This window comes from Crocodylus siamensis, chromosome 2, assembly GCF_052110815.1.
Source record: "Crocodylus siamensis isolate JL-2025a chromosome 2, ASM5211081v1, whole genome shotgun sequence".
Lineage (NCBI taxonomy): Eukaryota > Metazoa > Chordata > Crocodylia > Crocodylidae > Crocodylus > Crocodylus siamensis.
Genome location: NC_143396.1, coordinates 208356307 through 208384043, shown reverse-complemented (window position 1 = coordinate 208384043; position 27737 = coordinate 208356307). Strand labels below are relative to the sequence as shown.

General features: G+C 39.2%; 1 protein-coding gene across 5 annotated transcripts in view; it reads right to left on the bottom strand.

Moving 5' to 3' along the window:
* The window catches only part of PPFIA1 (PPFI scaffold protein A1), a 91048-nt gene that overhangs the window by 47913 nt on the left and 15398 nt on the right, over nt 1-27737 (bottom strand). For 4 of the 5 annotated variants that reach the window (XM_090032898.1, XM_090032899.1, XM_090032900.1 and 1 more), the window contains exons 3-8: nt 5002-5103; nt 4209-4373; nt 2394-2468; nt 1891-1992; nt 1405-1626; nt 363-509 (exon numbers count right to left, since the gene is read on the bottom strand). In XM_090032898.1, coding sequence (XP_089889024.1) covers nt 363-509; nt 1405-1626; nt 1891-1992; nt 2394-2468; nt 4209-4373; nt 5002-5103 — 813 coding nt within the window. Of the gene's footprint in view, nt 1-362; nt 510-1404; nt 1627-1890; nt 1993-2393; nt 2469-4208; nt 4374-5001; nt 5104-21952; nt 21972-27737 lie in introns of those variants that run through there. The other variant, XM_090032902.1, reaches the window with a different exon arrangement.

Here is a 27737-nt window from a genome sequence, read left to right as displayed (position 1 = left end):
CATGTCCTGTTAAATTTCAAACACATTTGTAAATAATAGAGAACACAGTTGTTCCATCACGCCAGAGGGTTCAAGTTGAAGTACTGAAAGTATATGAAACAGAGGGAAAAGATGAGGGCAGATGATTCCTATGAGATATTTAAAGAACTTTTATAAATCTTGATCAACATGTAGAGAAGCATCTCTCCTCTTCCCTTCTATTTTACTCCATTACCCATCATTTTATACACATTACAAAGTGCATAGTTCTCACCCGTCACATACAAGTAAAAGGCATAAATGAGGGGAGCACTATATTGATTATTAGCCTATTAGAATATAAAGTATGTTCTATTTGGTGTGTTCATAGATAAGGTTACTACCTGTCGGTGCATAGAGTCTTTAGTAGCAATTTCATTTTCAAGTTTATCATTGAGGTCATGCACAGATGTAGCTTCACGCTGTGCGGCGAGGTAGCGTTTTTCAAGAGTTGTAATTCTCTCTTCCATATCTTCCTTTTGAGCCATAGCCTACATTATCAAAAACATTGGTCAGAATAAAAGAAATTACATTTAGTTAATCAAATATGAATTACTTGCTTCATAATCTAAGCTGAAAACGTATCAGCATTGAAACATTTACTTAAAAGTATGTTGCTATTAAATTATGAAATTTACTTTAAATCATGTATGTTACTAGAACAAAATCAAACAGTCTTATAGGATATTGCTGATCCAGCAGTGTTTCACTTGGATGATGTCTTTAGTAACACATTCTGAAACATTTTAAAATCTAGCTTTAAACAAGTTAATTTGGCATTTTGGGAGCTAGGTATAATGTCTTTCTTGATCTAAATCCTGTCCACCATTGATAATTAGGAGGATTCTTCTTGTTTTCCTCTTGGCTGGAAAAAAATAGACTTTTTGGAAAATGTCCACACAGGTCAGTCAATTAGCACAGCCAGTGCTTAAGTCACTTCAAAAAAAAAAAAAAAATGAAGCTACTACCATTTGAAGACACACAACTGAAATACTGAAATAACGTTCTTTAAAGAACTTTAGCAATCAAAGAACTTTAGCAATCACACGAACTCAAAAAATAGTCTGGGATGTAAAAGTTAACGCTAAGCATTTAAAAAAAAAAAGTTTGTGGGCTGTCGAATGATACTGAAGAAATACATAATCAGCTATTATTTAAAAGATCTAGGTAATTATAGTTTAAAACTGAAAATAAAAATATCACAAGTGCATGGGTTTTGCTTTTTTAATAAATCAATTGGTTATGGATTATATCATGAATTATTTTTTCTACTCTTGATTTATATTTCAAACCACAAAGTCTGCTGAAAAAACAAGATGTAAACAAAAAAGTTCTAGGACATTTAATTTAATTTTAAAATATTTGGTCAATTCTTTCACACCTCACCTCTCGAACGTCTCTTTGCAACTTTGTGTTCATTTCTTCAGATTTTATTAAATCTTTTCTAGCTGTGTCAAGATCTTCTTCCAGCTCTGCTACTCTGCTAGAAAGGGCAGTGAGACGTTCTTTCATTTGGGTCTGCTCCTTGTTCTGCTTATCTATGATATCTTGGAGTTCTATAACTTTAGCAAGGTTTTCATCATGACTTAACGAACCATCGGAAGATCTCTGTTAAATAAAAAAAAAAAAGTATTAAGCGTCCACTTGGCACGATATTTGAAATATGCTAGACTGACTATACGGCAAAACTAAATTTAATTTTGCGGTCTATTCAATAATAAAGTTGTACAAATTGACTTCTGCCTTAATTATATCATCGAGACTGCATAATCATTACAGTTTATATATGGCAATGCTGCACAGTTACTGTAAATTGCAAAAAGCAAACAAAGGAACAAACAAAAAAACCATCAAAAAATCCCACCAATTTACCTTCCCATTTGTGCTTGGTGTATTTTCTTGATCGTGATTTATATCCAATGCCCCATCAGCTAGTGTTCTTTTTTGACTGTTCTGCTCTTTTAGAATCATTAACTAAAACAAAAAATTTAAAGCATCAGGGTAAGCTGCATTACACTAGCTGCATAAGTAAGAACTAAATGCATCGACAGTATCTTGAAGCAGAGAAGCAAACTTGTGATAATAAATATTACTGATTTAATGTTCAGAAGATCAGTGCTTTTAAAATGAGACGGTTCCAAACCTATCATCAGTCCTTTTTAGGAAAAAAATAATTCTGTATAATGTTCATTGTTTCCTGCATGGACTTCTAATAAACTAAGCAAGGTAAAGTCAAACTGTACTTTCTGGGATCAACTAAGAAATCCATTCAGTGGAAGAAAATGAGTTTAGAACCATTACTATATTTGAAGAATACTGTCCAGACAAACTCCCCCGAACATGCCCTCTAATTCCATTTAAAAATTGAAACTTACCTCTTTGTGTGTAGTACCTAGTTCTTCCTCCAATAAACTACATCTTTCAAGTGCTACTCGTAACCTTTCCCTTACCTGAAAAAATGAAGTTTGATAACTATCACTAAAACCACTTGAAAGCTTTTATCACAAAGCACTTCTGAACAATACTGAAGTTTTAAATTCAGCCATGCCTATAGACACAGCTTCACACCTCAATATGCCCATTTTTGAGCTAGTGTTTTAACAACTGATAAAGCAAACTCAATTCTGATGCCTTAACATGCACCACAGAAAAGGTTCTCTTAGAAAAATGATTAAGACCTTCAAAGAAAAAGCCATAACTGCCCTATCAGGCAGGCAGGCAATATCTTTGATCTCTTTTAAAACATGATTGTATTCAAATTCATTTTAAATTTACCTCACTTTTTCAAGTTCAGAGAACATACCAACATTTCTAGTATTTAAATTCTACGTAGAATATAGTGGGTTTCATTTTAATAAATTATACAAGTCTTATAAAATTGTTTACAAACAAAAGTTGGAAATGAAACTGGTAGTTGGGTCATAGTGTTCACCTGAACCTGTGTCCACCTACAAAGGGAAGTTGCCAGACAGCAGCTATCAGGTATCTTTCTCCCTCCCACTTCCTTACCATCTTTGCCTCTTCCTCCCTGCACCTCTCCCCCCTCTTTCTGGTATTGCCCAACTTTTTTCTCTTATTTATCACTTATATCCAGTAGTACTGATACTTGAACATTTAAATAATTTTGGATCACTGATCAGGACCAGACAATAAGAATCAATAAAATTCCTTGGACTAGCACTTCACTGTTGATTATTGGTTTGGGAACATAACACCTGAAAGTTCAGCAGAATGAACAGTGAAGTCCCCCACTATTACAGGGACCATCATCCTAGAGTCCTTTTCAAATCTGAACAATGTAGGTAATGCCTTTTCTTCCTACCATCTCCAACACCTCTATCACTAATCCCTTCCCTGATAACTCTCTCGTCCAGACCCCCCTGGAACCCCAACTCCACACACAAAACACTCTACACTTGTCCACTACCTCATACTTAAAGAAGTAGCTCCCAGACTGTAGTCTATTTGGCCATGGTCCACATCTGATTTGCAACCCCCCTTTTCAGTTAGAAGTTTAATGACAGGGATGCATACAGGCCTATGAAAAGCTTTATGGTTGCCAGAGGTCTACTGGTACAAAATGTTTGGGAACAACTGTTTTAATAGTATATATACTTTAGAACAAGGACTATTTTGTGCATGCACATAAACCAGCATAAAAGGCCTCTAGTCCTCAATTAAAAACTTTTTTTTATAGCACTAATGCACAAAGTGTATTAACTCTTAATATAGCTATGCTGTACCTACACAAAAGTACAGCTTATACTAGCACAACTTTTGTTAAGTTACTGTATTTAGCTGTGCTGGTGGCAAATACAGCTTTGCTTTAGTACCTCTGGATTAGCAGTCCGTACTGCTACTGGAACTGCAACAGTATCAGCAACCTTAGAAGGCTGAGGACTAGACTGACCAAGTCTGGGTTACAGACACATGGCTAGCTATGTGCTAGGACTCAGTCACCACCACATGCAGCAGCATGGGGAGAACACCTACTGCTGAACATCCCCCCACTGATGGCTCCGTATCCATAGGCTGAATCAAATGGCTCTGCACCATTTGATTGCAAACCCCTGATTGAAGTTGCCTTGAAACAGCTTTAAGCCCAGTCATGGCACCGACTCTTTAAAAAGTTTTACACTGCTTTCACATTCATGGAGAGGAGGTGGGACAGTAGAGAGATTTTTCATTACCTTTTCATCAAGGGCTTTGTGATGTTCAAATAGTGATTTTAGTGCTTTGAGAACTTCAACTTCACTAGAAACGCCTGCTGGAGATTGAGCTTGTCTCTTTACAACAGTCATTCTAAGAGATCTTTCATGCCTGGATACTAGGCATTCTAAATGTTCTAGTAATAGCTGAAATAAAAACAAAAATACATGAAAAAACCAAGATGTTTACTCCTTTGTGTGCTTAAATTAAAGTAACTTTGCTTTTGAAAACATTTCATTTATATTTTGAATTTGAAATCCAAGTCAAAGATTAAATAAATATATTTATATTTCCTTGCTTTCAAAGTTTTATCTAAAGAATATAATTAAAGCACAGATACATTAAAAAAAACTGAATAAAACTGATCACTCAGGAGGTAGGAATTAATATTAATCTGTACTAACTTAATAAAAAATAAATGCTATAATACAGATTCACTCTTGACTCACTCTTTTACTTTCATATCTAAATAAGTCACCAGTTTTGTGAGAGCTTCATTTTAAGCTTCTTTTTAGACAAGACTTAGATTTTCCTCTATCTGACGTTTGAAGATTATTTGCTAGTCACAAAGATGTGCAGTAGGAAATACCTGGCAAGCTCATACCAGCAGGAAGGGTATCCACAAAACAAGAAGAATTTCTAATCTGAGCTACTTCTCACTAGCAACATATTGAAAAACAGGTAACATGCAATGAATCTCAATAGTAAAAACTGAACCCCCCCCCTAAAAATTGAATAAAAGGACACCAATAAGAGTTCAGGCAAGTAACTAACCCTTGTATTATTTCTTTCAGCTTTCAGTTCAGCTATTTCTTCTTCCCTTTCAAGGAGTTGTTCCCTGCACACATTAAGCTCTTTAGTAAGTGCTGCAAATTCCTGCAATGAAGCAAACCAGTAATACATCAGTATATTACACAGCATGTTTTAGCCATGTAACATCAAATGTGAAAGAGTCTCTGAAGAGGGAATTCACTTGTTAGCTTAATACTGAAAAAAGCTAGTCTAAGTCCATTTATAATATTACTAATGTTGAAAAACCTCATATTGTTTGATACAATCAACCTCTTTGAAAACCACATCAAATTTTAACTTTTGGGGATTTTTTTAAAATTCCAAACATATTTATGCAACACATTTCATTTACCAGTTAATCTATTTGAGTATCATCTATACAACCCAATAAGATGACCACTTGTTAATGCAAAAAATATTAAATTTTAACCTAAGACAACAAGTGTGATATTAAAATATACATATATTTGTAGACATACGAGACATAAATGTATAAATATATTCTATGTGCCAACACATAAAAGGCAAAACATTACAGGGATGTGCAATGCTACCAAAACAAAACCTGGGGAATTCAGATATACACTGAAGCTTTAAAAAAAAAAAAAAAATACATTTTAGATGTTACCTAAACAACTTTTAACTTTATCTTGTGCTGCCACAATGCAACAATTATAGAATGAAAATTAAGGATTTAGGATACTAAGAGTGAAGGTGGCATCAGGAGAAGATGAACAAAGGGAACCCACAGTAATTGCAACACAGGATTTATTTAATTTTTAAACAAATTAAGATATACCACTCATCTCTTAACTCTTGATGATAAGCTGCAGACTTCCTGCTCCCTTTGCCAGAGTCAGTTATACCAAAACTGTAACAAATGTATGTTGAAACAGTCACTATCCCAACCTTACTATTTTCATTCTCAGCATTCACAAAAAGCACCCACTTCCAAAAGGTTTTCAAGATTACACTTAACTAAAAAGCCTGGGTATGCCAAGAAAGGTAATTATGATACCTACTTCAACAAATCTGTGGGCGTTCAGAAAACATGTTTGTAACTTTTCTGTAAGTGTAATCTGAACTATAAATTCCGTAATCAGGCAGCAACACACGTGTAAAAATGTTTGCATTTGAGACTAAAACCTTTTGGAAAACAAAGAAGATGAGAAAAAGCAATTTCTAGCCATCACTGCTAACTGAGAGGCACATGCAGACACGAATAAAATACAATTCGCCACCCATTCCTCAGTGCTTCCACCTCACAGTTCACAAGAGACTGAATAACAGTGAAATTATTAGCCTAATTCTTTTGTCTGACAAAGGAAAAAAAAAGAATAGCACAGATGAAAATCTGTATTTACAAGTCATTAATAGCAAGTATTAAACAATATTTAATTAAATCACACGACAAATTATTTTATTAAATGTTCCTTAACTGAAGCTCCATAAAGTATAATTATGTGCTTGTAAATTGTTTCTTAAAAACCTTTTCAAGTTTAGCAAAATACAGATCGTACTGAGCAACATATACATAATGAGTCAAAACTAGATTTACATGACTTTGAGATAAACTAGAAATGTCTGAAAACAGATGCTAACAACATCAGCAAAGCTAACCGCTCTTTATCATGCATCAGCAAATACATGACAAATAGAACCAAGGAGGTGATACTTCCCCTCTATGTGGCATTGGTCAGATCGCAGTTGGAGTAGTGCATTCAGTTTTGGGCGCTGCACTTCAAGGATGCTGATAGACTTGCGAGGGTCCAGAGGAGGGCCGCTCATATGGTTAGGGGCTTACAGGACAAGCCCTATGAGGAGAGACTGAGGGACCTGGACCCCTTCAGCCTCCGCAAGGGAGGATCTTGTGGCTGCCTACAAATTCATTAGGGGAATCGCAGCAAGGGATTGGACTTGATGATCTGTTGAGGTCCCTTCCGACACTAGCATCTATGAATCTGTGAAACAAACTCTAGTATCACTTCTCGAAATTTAAGACAGAATGACAGACACAAAGCTATTTCATGCAGGTTTCAAGGATTCCTAATAAATTCGGCTATTAAAAGTCACCATAAACAAGTGAGAACAGTATTAATGCCATCACCAACATATAGCCCATGACCATCGCCTACCCCTCCCTCCTCAAAAAACCATCTATTCACTGGAACAAGTGCAGTTTCAAGAGATTTCTTCTTCAGACAAGACTGTTCTTTTGTATAATGGGAACACACATACACACACCCCCCAAAGCATTTTTACTCCCATTTCCTAAGTCCTTTGCCTTTTTTAAAAAGTTACATTATTCAAGAAGGGAGATAATTCATTCATCAGCTTTATAAGTTAAAAAAAAATGTAAGGAAGAGATCTCTGGATTTGATCTATTTTTCAAATTGCCTACCTAATTAATTAAAGTCTTGCAGCACTTTCAGCATACTTGCTTACTAAAGTAAGATGTGCCCCTACAAGTTCTTAATTAGTAAATCATCAATGCCAAGCAAGATAGACACAATTATTTCCTCAAACCATTTTTAAAACAGCACAAGGGAAAAGGCAGTTCTCTTCAAATATTTAAGCTATAAAACTAGTAAGGGTTTCCAGAAATTAGAACTCCCACTACATAGAAAAGTACAAGTTTTCCAAGAAAGTTTTGTTCCCAAACAATTTTGTTTTCTCCAAGAGCTGAAATAACACTTAAAGCTTTAAAGTTGCCTGGAGCCAAGCCAGATACATAGCAAGGCAGTCTGGAGATCCTAGAAGCCAACACTTTAGGGACAGTCTACCTGGCAGGATGCCCCAGGTGACTCGTAGTAACTCAAGGAGCACAGTGTGCCAAGAGGGGAGGTGCAGGGTTGGTTGTTTTGTTTGTTTTTTTTGGTTGAGGGAGGGGGGTAGTAGCCAAGCTGGCAGGAAGCCAGGCAGGTCTTGATTTTAACAATATCAAAATTTGTTACTACCCTCTAGTAACTTCTGTTCATTAAATTATTTTGTCACATTGAATATTTAAGGGGTTTCTGTTATACCGCATAATATTTTGAAGCTTACTTTCAAATAATAAATTCTATTTTAAGATGTATACTGCATTTAGACTGAATATTTTTAAACCAACATATGGTTTGAGAACAAAACCCTCTGTAGGTACCCCCAAAACAGCTGTGTTTACACAAGTGCCACTCGTTTTAAAATTATTCACTGAGGTATAAGGAATCTGGAAATGTCTTAAAGTGAAATACAGAACACATTTTTTCTATTCCAAGTTTAATTTGGGGCCTAACTAGGGATAATTCTGTCTGCAAATTTTCATTACAGGACCCTCCACGTCAAAGTCTTCACAACTGAGTGTTCTAAGCCACCCCTGGCAACCAGACATGGACCAAATCATTGTAGCCAATTTAGGCTTTTCTTCTTCAGAATGCAAATACTGGTTAAACATATAGCTCATAACTGCATAATACCATGGGTCCCAATTTTTGTCTATTGCTTACACTATTAAAAAAACCCCACCACTGCTAATCTGCATAATTGGTTCAGTGCATAAACCACTTAAGTACATAGCAGCACAATGCTCTACTCTATAAATGTAACTGCACTCCAGTTAACTGCATAATTGGTGCCAACAATAGTAAAAATGGAAAGCAGCTGCTATTAGAAGCCTTGAAAATGTTAGGCGAGTTAGTTTCAGGGCTGCTAATAGCACAGAGATGGGTTATTCTGTACTTAGTTTTGTTTATATTGAGGATGGGAAAGTGCAAAGCTTTTTTCTCCAAGCTTACAGCTAGGCATTTCAGTGGAGTACACTAATATTTTATTACAGATTTGGAAGCTAACTCTAAAACTAAAAACTCTGCCTCGCACTTAACATGACATTAAAACAATTTTAATCTAGCAAAAAAAAAAAAAAAGGGATAAAAAAAGTTAAAAAAAAAAAGTTTGGATAGAGCAGACTAACAAAATGAAAAATTTACAAGTGAGAAAATTTTCCCTTTTATATTCCTCCAGTCTTCACCGTGGGATGTTGAAAGCAATTTAATCTCTTCTGTTCACTACAGGAGACTGTGATTGCACTTATCAAAGCTGCACTGAGAGAAGGAACTCTCAGGAGTTATACTGCTTTTCTGGTATCACTTCTCTTCTGAACTGGTTTTTATGCATTAGAGATGCATTTTCTCAGGTAGTGGATCAACTAGAAACTGTTCTCATAGTACAATAAAATTCTCTGAATGCAGAGAATTCTAACTAAAGAAAGGAGCCTTCCTGAAATTCTTTTCCTAAAAATTTTCCTCTTGCCATGAAGACACTTGGGTTGTAAACAACATCTCATTTGTGGCAGTCCTGATTTCAGAGATAACTGTTCCTGGAAGTCTGAATTTATACTGCTGCTTCGTAGACTTCTTTTATGCTGGTTCCCCATGGAAAAAAAACCCTTGAAAGAGAGAGAGCAGACAGACTTACATGCCTGGATTTTGGTTTCCTTATTCTGTTGCAAAGAACTCAGAAAAACCACTACTGATCAGAATGTCTTTAACATTATGGATTGCTATTTTAAATCACCAGGTTTATCTTTTAAACTGAGTGGCATTTGCACTAACAGTGCTAATACTGTGCCTCACCCTGGTCGAGAATCATTGGGTTGAGCAGGGTGGGGCAAAGGGGTTCAACCCCGTGCCTGCAGGCCCTATCCAACCCCCAATGCAGTGTCATCCAGGCCACAGGGCTCCCTGTGAGTCTAGAGAACCCTGTGGGCCACAGTCCTGTGTGTTAGATCAGGGCAGCACATGGGACAGCGCACAAGGTGGCCCAGGGCCTGATCCTGGTGTGCAGGATCAGCTCTGGCACAAGATCAGCTCATCTGGTCCATGGGACCAAAATGCTGAGCGCCATTAGGTTAGAGTATCCTTTAACTGTTTTACAGAGATATACACTTTCATAGATGTCAGATGACAAAGTAGGCTGTCGCCCACAAAAGGTTATGCCTCTCTGAGCCACTTACTTTAAGGTGCAACCATACTCTGCCTTCTTCCCAGCTTCAGAGTAACACAGCTAACTACCTCCTCCCACTGAGGGAATAGGGACATCCACTCCCCTAGACCTCATTCTTTTTTCTTGCTTTGAATCTCATTTGCATAAGCTTTGACTCAGTTTGTGTAACTGTGAACACCTATAAAGAACAACTGCTAAACTGGTTCCAGGTCTATGAGGTCACCACTCCCCTGCCTAACATTCTTGAACTGAAAACTTCCCAGAGTGATATTAATTTCCCACTGGGAGTGGAAAACACACCTTATGATTGAGTACTGCAGGAGAAACCAAATGTGTTTGAGACAGTCCTGGGAACATGGACACCCCACCCCTGCCTGAGTTTGTAGAAGAAGGCTGCTATGAACAACATTAGGAGATCTATACTGCCCATTTCCCAAGTACTGCTTGTAACACCGCCACCCCCAACCTTTCATTTTTTTCTCAACTTTGAAAGGGAACCAATATGACCCATGGGTACAGCTATGTTCTCTCGCATCACAACCTAGAAGCTTGCCCCATTCCTCAGAAGGGCACGTTGGGAAGTGTTTTTCTCCTTGCCCAAGGGGAAAGTACTGAAACCTGTCCAGGATCCTCATGTTCTAGGTCATAATTTGCTCCTCTTCCAGTGGGAGGAGGATTCCATAAAAGCATCTGCTCCACATCACTGAGTTAGTCATAACTCTGAGTGACACAATATATGTATTTCCATATCCTGCCTCCCTAGAAGAGGGGTACAGAGTGTACATACCCTGGACTCCCCATTTTCTTAGCCTTCTATGCTGCACCCCACAAGAATAAATTGTGTGGAAGAGCACTGATCTCTCAGCAGTAAAGAAGCCATGCAGCACAAGGCCAGAGACTGCAATGGAAAGCAAGTCTTTAAATGCATACATTTTCGCTGTACTACAATAGCTCAGGCACAGGTTTCTGCATCTATGGAACAGCATGGCTCCTGGCTTTTCATTACAGATAGCCACACTTTCTCTTACAGACTAACATGATTGGTTTTGCTTATACAGCTACATGCAAGATGAGATCACCAATTAGCGGATCCAATATTCCTGTACAGCAAAAGCCAATACCCTCTTATCCCCCTTAAGAATGGTCTGAATAAACTTACTAATGTAAACAACATACCTACTATCTTCAAAGATGAACCAAACCGCATGAGAAAGTGATAAGCCATGAAATGAAGTTGACAGAGTTGTATAAACAGCTGTCCAGTCAAATGTTTATTGTCATCACCTTGTACACACAGAATTATTCAAAAGATCTTCTAAATGCCAGCATACAAATATCACTTCTCTAGTACAGTGATGAGGAAAATATTAGTGGAGGTCACTACTATAAATCAATACCGAAAACAAATCAGTACTGCCTTAAGAACACAGCAATGTAGCAAATAGCTTAGTGTAAATTAATAATGTCAAAAATTAGACAAACTTATTAACATGAACCAAGAGGTTGACAAACCCAACACAGCTTTAAAACAGGTTTTGTTTTGTTTTTTTTTTTAAATCAACAAATATTATTGATTGGGTACTGTGAATAACCAGCTAACTTTGGGGACCAACAGAACTACTGCGTGATTAAAACTGCAAGAGTTCTTTCATTCTGAATGGCTGAAGGGACCCAAACCTTGCTCTGTCACTACATTCAGGAAGTGTGAAAAATTAACGTACTAAGCATTATTTTCATCATCAGTCTTTCACGGAATTATATGAATTTTAACTTTTATTCCCCTTCCAAAGCTGGAAGTCATTTGCGAAGTTTGCATGAAATTAAAAAAATTCCTGACCTTTTCAAAAGCCAAACAAGTCATGATTTTGTAGCTGATGCATTAAAAATAAACTGCATTTGATCCTCCGAGGACAGATTTAGCAAAAGATTACAAGTTACACATTTAAAACTGAAATTTTAAAAAGATGCTTGAATTTTCAGAAGTGCACACACTCAAAACTAGCCACTAACCTCAAAATTCAGACCTTGGGAATACATTAAAGTCAGACCAGTCCCTTTATTCGTTTAACTTTCTGTAACACCGATTCCTTTTGACCAAGGGTTGGTAACCTACAGCCCCATGGCTTGGATCTGGCCCACAAAAAGGTCTGATATTACAGGCAGAGAAAAAAAACCAGCACCATTTTAACACTGTACCTTGCCACTCATCTGTTCTGCAGTGCTCCCCTTCGCTGCAGGGCCTGCTGCTCCACATCTGAGCTTCCCTTGCAAAGGGGCTGGGAATTTGACAGCTGGCCATGGGGAAATGGGAAAGCCACAACAGACCTCTGGCCTGCAGTGACATTCAAGTCAGAAGCTCCAGCTTATGCTGGCAAAAGGCTGCTTTTGACCATTCCACAACCCCTAACATCCTCCAAGAACTAGGAGAAAGAAAAAAAAGATGGTCTTGCACAAAAAATTCTTTTGGATTTCAACTATTGCATTATCTACTGGTATGTACCAGTACAAAATCCTGGGCTCTCATAATAATTGTGTGTTATCAGTGTGTTGAATTATGTCATATTTCTCAAAAATTGTAAGTGCTTTCCAAGAAAAAAAAAATTATTAAAAAAAGCTTATTTTGTTCCAAGACCACCTTCAATTTTCAGAGAGGGCATATGCAGAGGTTAACGTAACTTGGTAAAAAATAATAAAATGGTTTGCAAAAATTATTCCTACTTAAGAACAATTAAAACTTTTGTTTTGATATTATAACATTTTATATTATACATATTATAACATATCTGAGCAGTCTCCCACCACGCCAAAACAGGATATGCTAGAGGAAAAGCTTAATATGCGAGTGCCTGTAATGTTGTGTCCCTTAATTTTTCCACCTTCCTATCATATTTTCCTTACATTTGGAAAGTTATTATAACATTCTCTCTCAAAAGGGGAGAGCCCTCTAAAACAAAACTGCAGCACTGATAAACTATCAAAGGCATTAAGAAATATCTAAATAATGTTACCAGATCTTCAATCATACTGTCAATAATTTACTTTGTCAACTCTATTGTTATTTTATATAACAGCATAGGGTAAAGAACTACTAGTCTATTAAGAGACCTCAAAACTAACAAAACAAAAAAATGAAAATACTAAAACTTTCCACATTTCTCTCCATTGATTTCCATATTATCCAAGAATACCGCTCATTTGTTTCCTAAGGAACTAGGCTTATGCAAGCTACGTTGTTTACTTTTAGCACTTTTCATTTAAAATTTGATCAATTAATAAGATTTGAATGACATCAGTACATTCTAAAAAACACACCAAACATTAAATCCTTACTTATTCTCTTAGCACTGTTTACATTTTAAGCAAGCTGTCTCCCCCTCTACTTAGAATAAAGCTGAATCATCAAACCAAGCAATTCTCCATTATGAGGGGAAAAAGAAAAGATGCGTCACTGTTTATGGGATTGCTACCATATTCACCACATAACATGCACCTTCTTCCCCATGCGCCCCCCCCCCCCCAAAAAAAAAGTTGATGGAGGTTGCAGTGTGCATTACATGCAAGGAAATACACTAAAAGCAGTTTTGCTGCATACCAGCCAAAAGCAAAAAAGTTGACAGATGATCCACAGGCAGCAGAACAATGAGTAGGCTTGGATCCCTAACTGCTGCTACTCATTTACTATAAGTAAATATCTTCTCTCTTTCACTCTGCCTTTTAAAAAAAAAAAGGTAAGTCTAATGCCAGGACATTTTGTAAGAGAAAGAATACAGTATTATTTGACAATCATGCAGATCCCAAGGTTACTTCAAAGCAGTGATTCCTCTGAGAACAACAAATAAGAACTATAACCTTAAAAGTTATTAACAGGATTATTCCTGGGTCTCCCCCAGTTGTATGATTACCCTGTACAGACCTAAAAGACTGGGGAATGAACAGTCTTTCTTGGCTGAAAAAGTATTCACCACTAATGCCAAATAAATAGCTACCTGGTAAGACCTGCATGACATCAACACATATAAATGTAGGCTGTCAAACTTACCTAGGCCCTGGGCCAGTTGAGACAGCAGGGATCCTCATGGACCAGATTCACAAGGCACGTGATGGAGACACAGGGGCTAGAAGCTGCAAACCAGCTGCCGTGGCAGAGGCAGCACTAGAACATGCAGGGCTGTATTAGCCCTTGCTTGCCTTCTGCCATCATGTCCAATGAGGCCACAGGTTCTGCAGCAGACCCCACCCCCAAGTTCCTTGGCCTACCACAAGTCGCCAGACCCCACAGGTCGTATATTTAATACTGCTGGGGTAGAGTAATTCACAAAGTAATAAGATCTGAGCTTTGCACTATTCAATACAGAACTACACAATCAAGGGACTGCAACTGTTGCCAAGCAACTGCATATTGTGCAATACAGAAATGCAGCGAATTACAGTAAACATAAATCTTTTAGGCCAGGGTAACACACCAGTATCTTTAACCTTCATGTGGGGAGGAAGAAAGGGAATCCTAGCAATCTTTTCCAAGATAATCCCTTATTATAAAGGGGCCATACTCTGAGAACTTCTGCTCTTAAACTATGATAGATGTGGCAGAACCACTACCCCCTCTTCCTCTGCACTGGTGGCTTAATTAAATATCAGCCTCATGGGATTTATTAACTAGTTCAAGACATCCACTGCCCATTTGTGTATGTTTATGTAAGATCAATTATGCCCAGAGCCAGAAGCTCCAGGTCAACAAGTTCCGAACTGGTGCAATTAAGAACAAAACATACGTGCAGCAAAAAAAAGGGCTGAACTGAAGCAAGTTTTCAGCATGCTGTCACAGTAAATGGGTGGCTCCAAATGATATGCTGAACCTGAGACATACCTAGGCACTATGAGGCCAAACCCCAACTCTTGGCAGCTTTCAGAAAATTGGCACTAGGCATGTTCCTTTCTTTTCACCTGCATTCTGTAGAGACTACATTTGACATTTCATCCCAAGACCAAAGTTTCCAATTTTAAAGTGTTTTTTTTAAATGGTTCCCAAACCCACATATAGGCTCCAATTTTATTGAGCAGAATAAGTTTAAGCAAATCTTAAACTTTCCTCTGCCCTTCCTGCCACTTGCCCCACACTGGTGCCTGCCCCCGGCACCCCCCACAGCCACTTACCTTCTGCTGCAGCTTTGCACAATATTTCCCACATCTTCCCCACACCCATCCACCAAGCTGCACACACACGTCTCCCCCACATGCTCTGCTCCTCCCCACTGCGTGGTCTCCCCCAGTTACGAGCCCCCTTCCTACTGCACAAGCCACCCCTGCCTGCGGCAGATGGCAGCTAAGCTCCATCTTAGATCTGAGCGTGGGCCCAAAGCTGCAGCTGAGGCACCACCTGCCCTGAGCCAATACTCAGAGATTAAGCTTTTTTCTCCCTCCACCCATATTGCTTAAGGGGGAAAAAAATGCATGGTCTTAGATGTAAGTAAATACTGGGCATGTCCACACATGCATTTACTGCACAGTAAGTGGCTTTTACACTGGCATCTACATGTGTAGGCACTGTGTGTGCACCAAGATTGGGAGTAAAGTTACACCCAAGTCAGTCCACACAAACAGGGTTACTGTGCAGTAAGGCATCTGCACATGCCTTACTACACAGTACTCAGGAGTAAATTCACAGGTAGCAAATTGAGGCTTGAGACAGTGTCAGTCGCCATAGTTATTGCGCAGTACAGGTGCAAGTGTGTAGATGCATGCCCATAACGCACAGTAATTCTCAGTTACTGTGTAGTAACAAGGCACGTGTAGACGCACCCACAGTATTCCAAGGGAGAGTGAACAAGTGAAATGATGTGACACACAAAATCTCTGAGAATTTAAGAAGTTAGGAAGTTAAATTCCCCAAAACATGAACTGAGTTCCAGTTGCCAAAATGATGCTTCATGTTCCTCCAGTGACCAACAAGCAACTTTAAAACCAGGAAACAGAGAGACAAGGTACATACTACTTCAACTTTGTAACTTTGGCTTGCTCAGAAAAGAGTAACTTAATTTCACACTTACTGTTACTAAACTCTTAGATGTACCCCCAGAACCTTTGCAAAAAGTCTTTTTGCCAAAGCAAAACACTTAAAAAGTAAGTCATGTCACGTATGGCAAACAGGAGCCACTTCCAACTAACTACATTCAAACACAAACTACTCCATGCAAAATACCCTGGATTCAGAAAAATATCACCTCCTTTTCACTTCTGTTCAGAATTAATAAAACACAAAATTATTATTTTTAATCAGATTTTATTTTGACAAAATTTTATTTTTTTTAAATAAATCCTTTAAAGTGAAAATCTAATTAATATGGATTATCAGGTAAACTCTTAAAACACTTTATAAATGTGTTTATACATATCCCCACACAATATCCACATGCATGCACTTTATTTTGTATATGCAATATTTACATATACACATCCATGCACACACACATGTAAATGTACACGCTGACCATATATTTATGAAGTTCTTCACTGGTACAAGCTTGTCTTTAACCTGTTGTTTTATTAGTGATGCAGCCTTTTAAAGTAGCTGCAAAGCACTAGCATTTTAAAATACTTCATCTAAAGACAAGCCCGGGTCTCTATCTCTATGGGCCTTGTTACATGTTGCACTTTGAACTTCTCAAACATTGATCAGTGTTAATGCTAGCTTCAGTTGGGAGTAGTCTCAAGAGCTAAAAACCTTTTTTCCCCCACCTGCACAGCTGTGACTTGCCACTAGAGACTTGACTAAGAGCTACAGCTGAGTTGACACTAGAGAAGGGGTGGGCAAATGTGGCCTGCCAGGCCATTCTATCCTGCGGGGCCCTTAAAAAAAAATTTAGAAAATTAATATGCATCTTCCCCTAGCTGCCTATCATGTGGCCCTCACGTAGCAGTGACCCCCTAATGCTCAGCCCCGACAATAGCTGGCAGGGAAGGAGGGAGGGAGAGGAGGCGGGGGAAGCCCCACTGCTCCAGGGGAGGAGGCGGAGGTGGAGGCAGGTGGGAAGGGAGCTGCCACGCCAATGGCTTGAGGCAGCGGTGGGACTGTTTACATGGCAACCCTGAAGTGTGAGTGGGGGACAGAAGGAGGCACATAAACATGCCCTGCAACACCCCATCATTCATGGCAGGCAGTTGACTAATAGGCTTATATACCTGCTCAGGGAAGAAGGGGGGGAGAGGGAAGGGTAGGCAGAAACATGAACCTGGGAGGCAGCAAGTTAAATGGTAATGGGATGGAGGTGTGTAATGAAGTGGGAGGTGGAAAGGAAATGGGGGTGGGAGAAAAGTGGTAAAATTAAGTCAGCCACTTAAGGGGAGGGAGAGAAGGAAATAAAATAAAGAACTAATTTTAATGAATTGGGATTTGAGATTGGCATGTGGCAGGTGCAGGTCAGGCTTCCTGGGGTGGCTAGGAGTTTGGAGCAGTGAAGGAAGGCACTTGTTGGGGAGCTACTGTCCCTGCCCCAGGAAGGAAGACAACTCATGGGGATCTGATCCAGACCCCTACCTTGTTCCCACCCAGCCCTCACCATACCTAGGCCCCACTCCTGGACCTGTCAATGCTCTGCAGGTTGCTTGCATGCGGTCACATCTCAAGGTCAGGGGGTGGGGAAGAGGGAGGAGTTCACACACCCAGAGGTAGGGTCAGCAGAGTACAGGGCATGGAAATTTTGTCCACACAGTGTGGGGGAGGGCATACTGCATCCTGGGATAGGCAGTTCATCTGTGAGAAGGGGCTACACATTAATGGAACGTAACTGTGTAACAGACCAGTGATAAACCTGTCCTGGAATGGCATAATTTTAAGCCGCCTGAAGTATGCTTAAAAGTAATCTCAGGGTTAAGAGCTCCAGAAGCCACCTACAATGTGTGTGTAACAAAGCCACCCCTTTCCAATGTTTATTTTATTCTCACACACGCCTGTATACATCTACAGATTTCTAAACATACCATAAATAGGCATGTAAGTTAATATGCCAAGTACATTAGTCTTTGCATTACGCTTTGGTTTACAGACTCAGACAAATACAAAGGTTACAGAAAAACAAACAGGAGTGGAAGATCTCACATCTTCATTGAATGGACAGTACGGTGCTGTATTAGCTCCATTCTTTACAAAGATAAATGAAACTGTTCCCAATATGTTTAAGTAAAATAAATATTACTTAACAGTATTAGTAAAGGATTAACAAATGAAAGTGTGAAGCTTGCTAATAATTGCTTATTCAGATTTTCTCCCTCATTCAATTCTCTTCTTAAAATGCTTTCAAATCCTAGCCTAGTACAGCAGCAACATGATGCAGCATTTGGAACATAGGAACCCAAATTCAGAAGTGAAGCTGTATCACAGCCAACTTTAAACCAAAAGCTGACTAACAGAAAATATCACTACCCCAAGCACTCTTTTCAACTTGAAGCAAAGCCTGAATAGCCATTCACATTCAACAAATGGTAAAACTTTCCTCCTTCACTATGACTTGGACTAGATTTTTGGAGGGGGGGGGATGGGAGGGGAGGGGAGGAGGAAGGGGGTAATACATTTACCTGAACTAGTCTTAGTTGTATAGTGTATTGCCACTGATAGTGTTGCTACTGTGCATGCTCTTGTTTACAACTACGTGTCTGAACTTTTTTTTTAGGATGCTAAATTCAATTGCTATAAAAGGGTTCAACATTCTGATTTTCATACCAATCACTCATGCAAACTTGTTTAAAAAAAATAACTCTTCCTTTTGAAGAGATATGGCGATTGCAGCTTGGTAAGCAGCGTCAGTGGTATTCTAGTATTTTTGCTTGACACAACAGCATTGAGTAAAAATTAAGTGGCCAGCCAAGACATTTACAATGGCCTGAATTTGACTCTTCAGTGGTGCAGGGGCCAAGCTTCTCACAAACGAATGCATTTCTAATTACCACTTCAAAAAAATCAGTGAAGTCAAACTCCTAGGGGCTAAAAGGAACATATCCAAAATTTCACAATAAGAACATTCATACTCCCCACTCCCATCCCCCATCTCAAATAGTTTGCTTTTGGTTGGCAACCAATGCAGTATGACTTCTCAGTTGTAGCTTTAGGCATTCCCATCTACGGAACTCATCTGTGAGCAAACCTCCACACCCATCACTACTATAGCAAAGGATACAAGTCTAGCTTAATTAAAAAGAAAAAAAAAATCCTGTGCTACTTGTTTAACAAGATGTGTGGAAAAACCATTCTTAATTTCAATAAAATCTTTAAGGAGCCCCCCTCCCATGACAAAGTTTGTTTGAGATCTTCTGGGATGCAAGTGCTTGACTTTGAATCCCAAATTTCTAAAAACCCCTATACAATTAAAAGCATAATCCACACTATAACAACGTAATAAGCACAGCATTTCTTCAAAACAAATCCCATGGGCATTGTAATATTAAGTACTATGACACTCAACAGATAAGTGAAGCATAAGTTCCGCTGGGAAAAAATTAAGCACTCTTCTGTAGGTAGATCTCAAAGCCCACTTTCTGTGCAGTAAAATAGTGGTAGCATCATTTAACTTACATTTTTGTATTTATTTATTTTTTTTTTACGGTTAAAAATGGTCTTCTAGATACTGAAATGCAGGGTGCTGCGGTTAGTCACCAGAACACTATTTAATAATTAAGTATTTTGCAAGATCACACACTTGACAAGACCAATTATGACCCGTCTTTTAAATTACACTATCCTTGTTTGCAAGAGCTATGAGCAGCATCTGAGGCACTACCCTGCCCCATACTCTCATTCGTATTAGCCTCTGGCTTGCAGGCTTAGGCTTATGGCTAGCAGTTTCATTAAACATTTTTCAAGTTGTACTAAGAAGGAATGCTTGAGAATCTCCAAAGCTACTAACATGCCACATGTTAGACAAGTGTCAACAAAAATATTTCCCCTCAGTGCTTGTATATCTAATTTTTGCCAAGTGAAACACAACTTGCTTTACAATTTTTAACTTGTTCAAGCAGGTAGCACTCAATGAGGAGATATACCATACACCTAGGTTTACATTTATACTGCAGAGGTTTAACTTACAGGACCCTAAATTTTTAGTTTTTATATTTGTGCTTCATTATATTAAAAAAAAGCAATATTATCAAAGTTTACATGGTAAGAAACATACTAATTGAAAGCTAAATACTCCATTTTACCCATCTACAATACAAGTTACTGGAATTGTACATGCCAATGTCATCTCAAGAACTTTAGTTTTTTTGAAGCAGGATTTTTCAAAATCAATTTTTAAACAGACCCAGTTAACATAAAAGAATCTTAGCAAGTCAAGCTTTGTTGCACGTGACAATAAGCATCTTCCCAGGAACAATACATACAAAATATTTTGCTACAATCAAACATATTGAAAGAAAAATAAAAAGAGCCAAAAAATGAGAATACATTTTCTTTCTGTCAAAGAACCTGATATATACACTTTGGTATGCAGGTAAGAACTACATTTAAAAATATCTTAGTTGAAAATTCTTATCTGCTCTGAAACTGAATTCTGTATATACAGTTGCCTGGAGAACCTGAATTCCACCCATCCCTTCTATCTATTCTTGTACACTGAAGAATGCAAGGTCCTGTGAAAATGACAGCTAAGTGACCTTGAAAGTATAAATATTATTTACCTTAATCCAAGGCAACTTTGAATTTAAAACCACCCCTTCCACCAATAATAATTTATATATGGAAAACTTATTGTTTTGTTGTGGCACTGTGACAGGGAAAGGGCAACAGGGGACCAACAGGCCAGACCCCTGCCCATTGCTATCCTTGCCTGCCCCTACAGCCACCTTTTCTTCTTATGCCTCCCCATATCAAACGCCTGCCTCCACCCTGCACCTCACCCCAGCCCATATGAAGCTTGCCCATCTACTGCAGCAGCTCTGGTTCCAGCTCCAATGCAGTCAGCAGTGGCAGCCCTGGTTCTGGCCCAGCCTGGAAAAGGAAAGCAGCAGCAGGGCTAGCTCTGGGCCTAGCTGGGTGGGGACAATCGCAGCTGGAGCTGAAAGCAAGCAGCAAGGGAAGACGACAGGAGGGCAGGCTGTACAGTTCCCTTGTACTCCAGCCCTAGTCACACACTGCAAGGTCCCCAGCCCCTCCCCACTACCCCCACTGCAGACCCCAACCCCACAACATGAGCCACCCCAGGGTGACAACTCAGTATCCTAGCTCTGCCTTCAGCCTGGGGCTGAAGCCAGAACTGTCTGCCCTGGACTGATACTCAAAGACAAGACAAAGCACCTCCCCCCACACTCCCACATGTTGGAGTGGGGGGGGGGAGGGGGGAGAAGAGGGAAAACATTACTCAAATCCAAAGTGAGATTTTATGGTACAATGCATATGTATGAGGACAGGAATTAAGATTGTGTGATGGACCATACATATAGCATTTAAAATTTTGAGTACTTAAAATGAAGTAAATCACTTACAAACATAGGCTGCTTGCAGACATTAAAAAAGCCACAAACACCACACTTTACCAGAAGCAGCAGTATGTTAGTTGGACCTATCTTTGCAGCATCTGTAAAGATCAGGTGCTTCAGCTGAGCTTTTTGGCACTTTTACCCAAAGATGATTTGATCAGCTATTGGATAACAGCACCAAAAAGTGTAAAAGCACCATTAAAGCACAGATCAAGGCAAGCCAGGTCCAACTAAGGCATGTTAAGAGTTCTTCTGGGCATGTGTGGGGCTTGACACAGGAACGTGCGCCATTTTTTTTTTTACCCCCCCCCATGTTTGCAAGCACCCATATTTTGTATCCTTTGTTTAAAAAGGAAACGTGTAACTAAGAGCTCCCCCAACATTATCATCATGGTTTGAACTCAGAAACCTCAGCATTGCACAACATGTTAGAAAACTCGAGTTAGAAAACTAATTACATTAGGTAACACAAGGAGAAGGATCTTACCCTGAGGGTTGGATGAGCATGGGAAAATAGGCTTCTAGTTCCATGTGCTGGATCTCAGAACTGATTGTGAGAAGCCTGCCACAACGCAGGAGCCTCTGTTCTACGATGTAACCCCAGCTGGGGACAGAGAAAGGAACACGTGGGGGACACATGCTGGTGGTTTGGGTGAAAGAAAGCCTGGTCTGTTTCTCTCACCCGTTACTCCAATGGTGATATTCTAAGAGCTTCTAACCCTTAAACGTTATTTTAATCTTTCTATATCCCCTTCACCCGCTGCCTGCACATCCCTCTGATGGGCAGGGGCGTGCAGAAAGCAGATCACAGCTCTGGCCCATCCTAGCCCCCAACTGTCACCGCCCCATTATCCCAGCTCCAAGCCTGGAAGTAGCTCCCCAGGCCTGGGCAGGTGACAGTGTGGGTCCAGGGCAAAGCTGGAAGCCACCGCTAGGCCTCACTGGGCAGTTGCAGCCCAATGGAAGAGGGCTGCAAGCCCTGTGGAGAAGCACTGTAAGGAACTTAGCCTCCCTTCCCTCTCCCCTCCTCTCCCTTGGCCTGGAGCCTGTAGCCCACTGGTGGAGTTAAGAGGGAGGTGGATCCGGCAGTGACTATATGCCCCACCACTTGCAATAGCCAGGACTGGGGCCAGGGAGGTAAGTGGCATTGGGTCCCCCGTCCTGTGCCAGCCTGCAGCTTACCCTGGGATGCCTACACAGCAGTGGAACCCCCCATCCCCACCAGCTCAGCAGAACAATGCAGGGCCAGTAACGAAAGCAGCAGAGAGGGCACTGTGTCTGAGACTCTATGAAGATTGGCCCCTGGCCCTGGATACAGCTCCCTACCCAGTCTCAAGATCCTCACCAGGGCTCCTACTACTGCCATCACTCTGCTCTGCCCAGCACTGAGCCAGCAGGGCAATTCGCAGGCTGACACAGACAAGGGGGGCCCAAAGCCACCCGGCATGGCTGAGGGGCTCACCATGGGTCAGGCAAAAAATCTCTGCAGGCCAGATCTGACCCACAGGCCATATTTTGCCCAGCCTTGGTGTAAAGTGTAGGCTGGTGCACCTAAAGAAATTAATGGAGGTTTTTTGAAGCCTTCTATTCTCATTTAAATAAAATCGTACTAGTTACAGAAGCTCAACTTCAGGTGGAGAAAGTGCACATTTACTCCATGGTAAGGAAAGCAGACTATGGAGCACAGCTAGAGGGAGTGCACCAAAGAACTGCAACACATTATTATAATCAGGATAAAATATTCTGGCTATCAGCCTGCTGGAAGATTTATCAAGTGCTGACTACGACAGCATTTTAGGTCTTGAAAGTAAAGGGGAGGGGGGCAGGCATGCAATGGGTGAAAAAGACATGAATCCTTCTATTTAATATATTACTTTTGTTGTTAATATAATATATAAAAAGTCACACTTCATTCACAACTGGCATTCCTTTTTTTCCTGAAGAGAGATGGAAGAATTTAACAGTCATGTCACTTCTATTAAAAAAAAAAAAAGTTACAGGTTCTGGGTGTCACTTACCTGCTTTCAATTGAGGCTATCCTATCATCCCTAATTTTATACATAAAAATGCATTATCAAGTCTTGCATTTTCACTTGTTGTTTATTTTTAAAGACGCTCCTTCAGTCTCAATCCAGTAGAAAAAAAGGTTTTATAAAAAAAAACTCATTATGAATAAGTGATCTGAGGGTTTGGACATGCAAACAATGCACCATGAGAGAAGAGAAGGCATGCTTCATCACTTTTGCTTTGTTCTTATCCTATGAGAAGTAGAAGCTAAGCTAGAGTAACTTAGCCCTCTCACTGAGCTTCCACTTACCATTTGGTAAGAGTGTATGCAGAAGGAGTTACTATGGAGCAGCTGACATATGGTAAACCTCCATCCCCTTTTAGCCTGCAGTAAATTATTTATTGAAACTTATCTTAAGTGACTTTAAGGTTTAAGCCAGTCTCTAAATGCTAGAAAACAAAATTAGGACTTTTGTTGGATGCAGTATTGTGCCAAATGTCCCCAAACGGGTTTTGATACCCTCCCCCAAAATTTCTGATGCTGGTTACTTTGATAAAGGATTCCTGAGTAGGTAGATTGCTAGACAAATCTAAAACACAGCTGACATTACATATGTTGTGTACATACACAGGAACATTATGTAGTTGTGGGACTTCTTTGTATTAATGTATTTGTAATATTTTCTATCAGTTGGAAGTCAAAATAACCCTTTTTGGCTTATATCAAATCTGGCATTACATGGGCATCAGGATACAGTTAAATATTTCTAATAGTTTCCTTGCTTTTTAAGGTTAAATTGGGCAGGAGAATCACACTACCCAAATCATTTAAAATAAGAAAAAAAGTTTAAAAGATTTTCCCTAAGTTTAATGTGACAGATATAGGATGGTTTTGAAGAAAGTAGATAGAAACTTCCCTTGACATACAAACAAGAATGGAACAGCAATCACAGATCAGGGATTAAACACCATAAATCTTAACTACAAAAGACCAATGTTGATGAGGCAGCTTTCAAGTGCTACCTGACCTATGTAGACCAGGGCAAGCCAGATCCAACTAAGGCATGGTCGGAGTTCTTCAAAGTGCTACATCTGTTCAACTGCAGCTTTGACTGGGGCTTTTGCGCTCCAAGGTACAAAGATTCAGTAATTCTGGAGAATCCTCAGTACTACAGAATACAACCCCTTATCATATCAAGTGTAGGCAATGCTTCTCAGCTGAACTGAATTTGGGCTACTAACCTATGTTTTCCATGATTTTACCATAAGGGGAAGTCTGCGATTTCAGCTCCAATGGAAGAGATCCATTTCTAGCTTCCAGGGTGGAAAGCAAGAAATCCCTGCATCTCATTACTCATCCATCACTTACCTGCTGTATTCCTAACAATTTAAAGACACACTAATTTCTTTTAAAGGTGGCCTGAATCTTATATTTGAATTAAAAAAAAAAAAGTAAAGCCTTAAGGCTAGTATAAAAGTAAACGAACAGTAAAATGTAATAGCAAATGCTTATACAAGGACACAATGTAAGTAGGTAAGAAAAAACACCCAAAAAACAAATATGCAAACAAACACTGCATGACCACAAAACAAACCTAATTATTTCCAACCACTGGACACTTGTGTGAAAGCTGTTTAAAAATAAACTTAAAAATCTTTATCAGAAATGATTTGTGAATGGTTAGGTACAGCTGAAGCCAATAGAAAGCGTAGCCTACACCATTCCTTCTCTTGTATAAATTAATTACTGAGACATGGGATTCAGTAAAAAACGCAGAGACCTCTGGTGTACTCATTGGGGGCAGAGGGCAAGTGTAGGAAGAAGGATCCTTAAAAAGCTCAGTAAAACAGGATGCTATTAGGTGGGAGAATCAAAGTTAAACAGAAGACTCCTCCATCTCATACAATAAATAGGGGATTCATGATGTTGTGTGTATAGCACGTAATTGTAGAAAACTTTTTATATAAATACAGTTGTTCTAATATGCAGAGGGTGTATCCATGTAAATTTTATTTTTTTCTTCAGTGTCAGAAAATTGTGTGCACCTTAAAATTCAAAAGAATACATTTCTGCAGCTAGTAGGTATTAGCATGTTGGCAGTAAAGTGGCAGGGGCACAAGAGGAAGATATGATGGCAGAGACTTCCTGAAACGACCTCTTTACTCTCTACGTTGTGGATTCAGTCACGTGAAAAACAAGAAACTGAGGTCAATTAGTTTCTGCTAAAAGAATTAGGTTTTAAATAAACATTGAAAAGTTATCCAATGATGAGTTTTAACTACAAAAAGCCATGAACCCAACACCAGGAGCATTTCCCGCCCCCTCCAAATCTCAAGCTCACTGCACCCCAGACTTGAAAAGATGAGCGAGCAGCTGGATACCCCAGCTGCACACCCAATTCTTGAAGTTACTGGGGTACTTGTAGAAGTAGCAGCTGTGGTGCTCCCTACTCCCCATCTGCAGGCACTGCTTCATAGCGTGGGGCACGGGTAGCTGGGAAGCCAGAAGCTCCCAGCTCCTCGTGTCTCATACAGTGGGTAACGTGGCACAGGGAGTTTTACAGAGCACCAAGGAAGCTTTCCCCAGCTTCCCTGCCTTAAACCCCGTGCCTGGCGACCCTGGCTGGGCTACTAGGTGCAGGGAATCAGAGGCTCTCAGAGGACCCTGTAAGTTTTTGAAAGGCATATAATACACTTTTTAGAATATGAAGAACAAGAATGTCTACTCCAAGTGTAAAATAAACAAAACTCACCTTTAACAAATGTGTTACCTTGCCTCTGTCCAAGGCAGAAATATACTATTTGTATTGGACATATGTATTATAACAGATGTTTTCTGATTCAAACTATATCTTGACCAAAATAATTCCATTCTTTACATAGATTCATAAATGTAAGAGGGAAGCAGCATGCTTTGTATTATTTCTACTTAAAACGGGCTAGAAAACAACTTAAAATGGACTAGAAAACTTAAGACATTTATTGTCAATGTCAGTTACAAAGAAATCAAAAACAATTTGTTAAGCTAGCCTGATATTCAGCTTAAGTTTTTAATCATAAAGAACATGCATGACAACATTATTCTGGTAATCTCTGATCAGGCAAGGATCAAATGCAGCCCAAAGAGGTTTGAACATATCTACTTAACTTTTTATGGTAGTATGGGAATTACCATTTGTAAACCACTGAGACTTTTGTAATAGCAAGTTATTATTTCCAATTGTCCATAATTCTGAGCACATACCAATTCATAGTGATCTTGAATATTCAGGATAGGATATACTTGACCACCGCAATTTATTTGTGTGTATCCAACAGACTACAGTTACATGAAAAAAATGCATTTCAATGGCAACTAGAGCATGTTACATTCTGAACGAGGCAAACCATTAGAAAGAAAAGAAAGGAAGCAGGCGATATTTCTAAAAAAGGTTTTATATAAATTATAGGCACTAAGGGAACAGGTTATAATTTACTTATTCTGACTACCATTCAGAAACCTATGAACTATGAAAACATATAAATGATTTTCAGCATCTCAGTTCATCTTGGAAGATGCAGACAAATGAAATCCTGAAACTACTACACCTTAATACTAAATTATTTTTAGTGGTCTAGCAGAGTAAAATCAATAAAATTAAGACTGCCCAATCTCTAATATGCACATATAGTAATCACAATATTTCCTTGTCACTCTGAACTAGGAAGGTAATCCCACATGATAAAAATTCAGTGATGTATCCAGCTCTATTTATATAGCCTACAAAAGGTTGCAAAACCTCCAATAGAGGGGTACGGTACAATTTAAAAAAAACAAACAAACTGTTAGAATACTGTTAACTAAGATTCTCTCTCAAGTTGAGATTTCTCTGTAGAACATTTAACAATTGAACACTGATGTAAGGACATGAATATTTGCATTTCCTGACCTATTTTAACAACAAAACTTTTATGCTGGAATCATGAAGTTTTTCTCCTTTAAAAACTTACCACCACTTGATCAATGATTTCCATACACCCAAGAAAGGAAAATCTCTGACCTTGCAGTGTTATCACACACCAGAGCAGGCCTTTATTTTCACTCTATACTTTTGTTATAATTCATAGATTCATTAGACATATGAATTTCTTATTTTTCAATCCATCAGTAGCTTTACTTTACTGGCCAAGTGGGGGGAAAGGAGCAAGCCAGAATCAAGTACAGGCAATTAATCAGTCTACTAAAATCTAATACCTACAATTTTTTTTAAATAGATGTGCCTGAC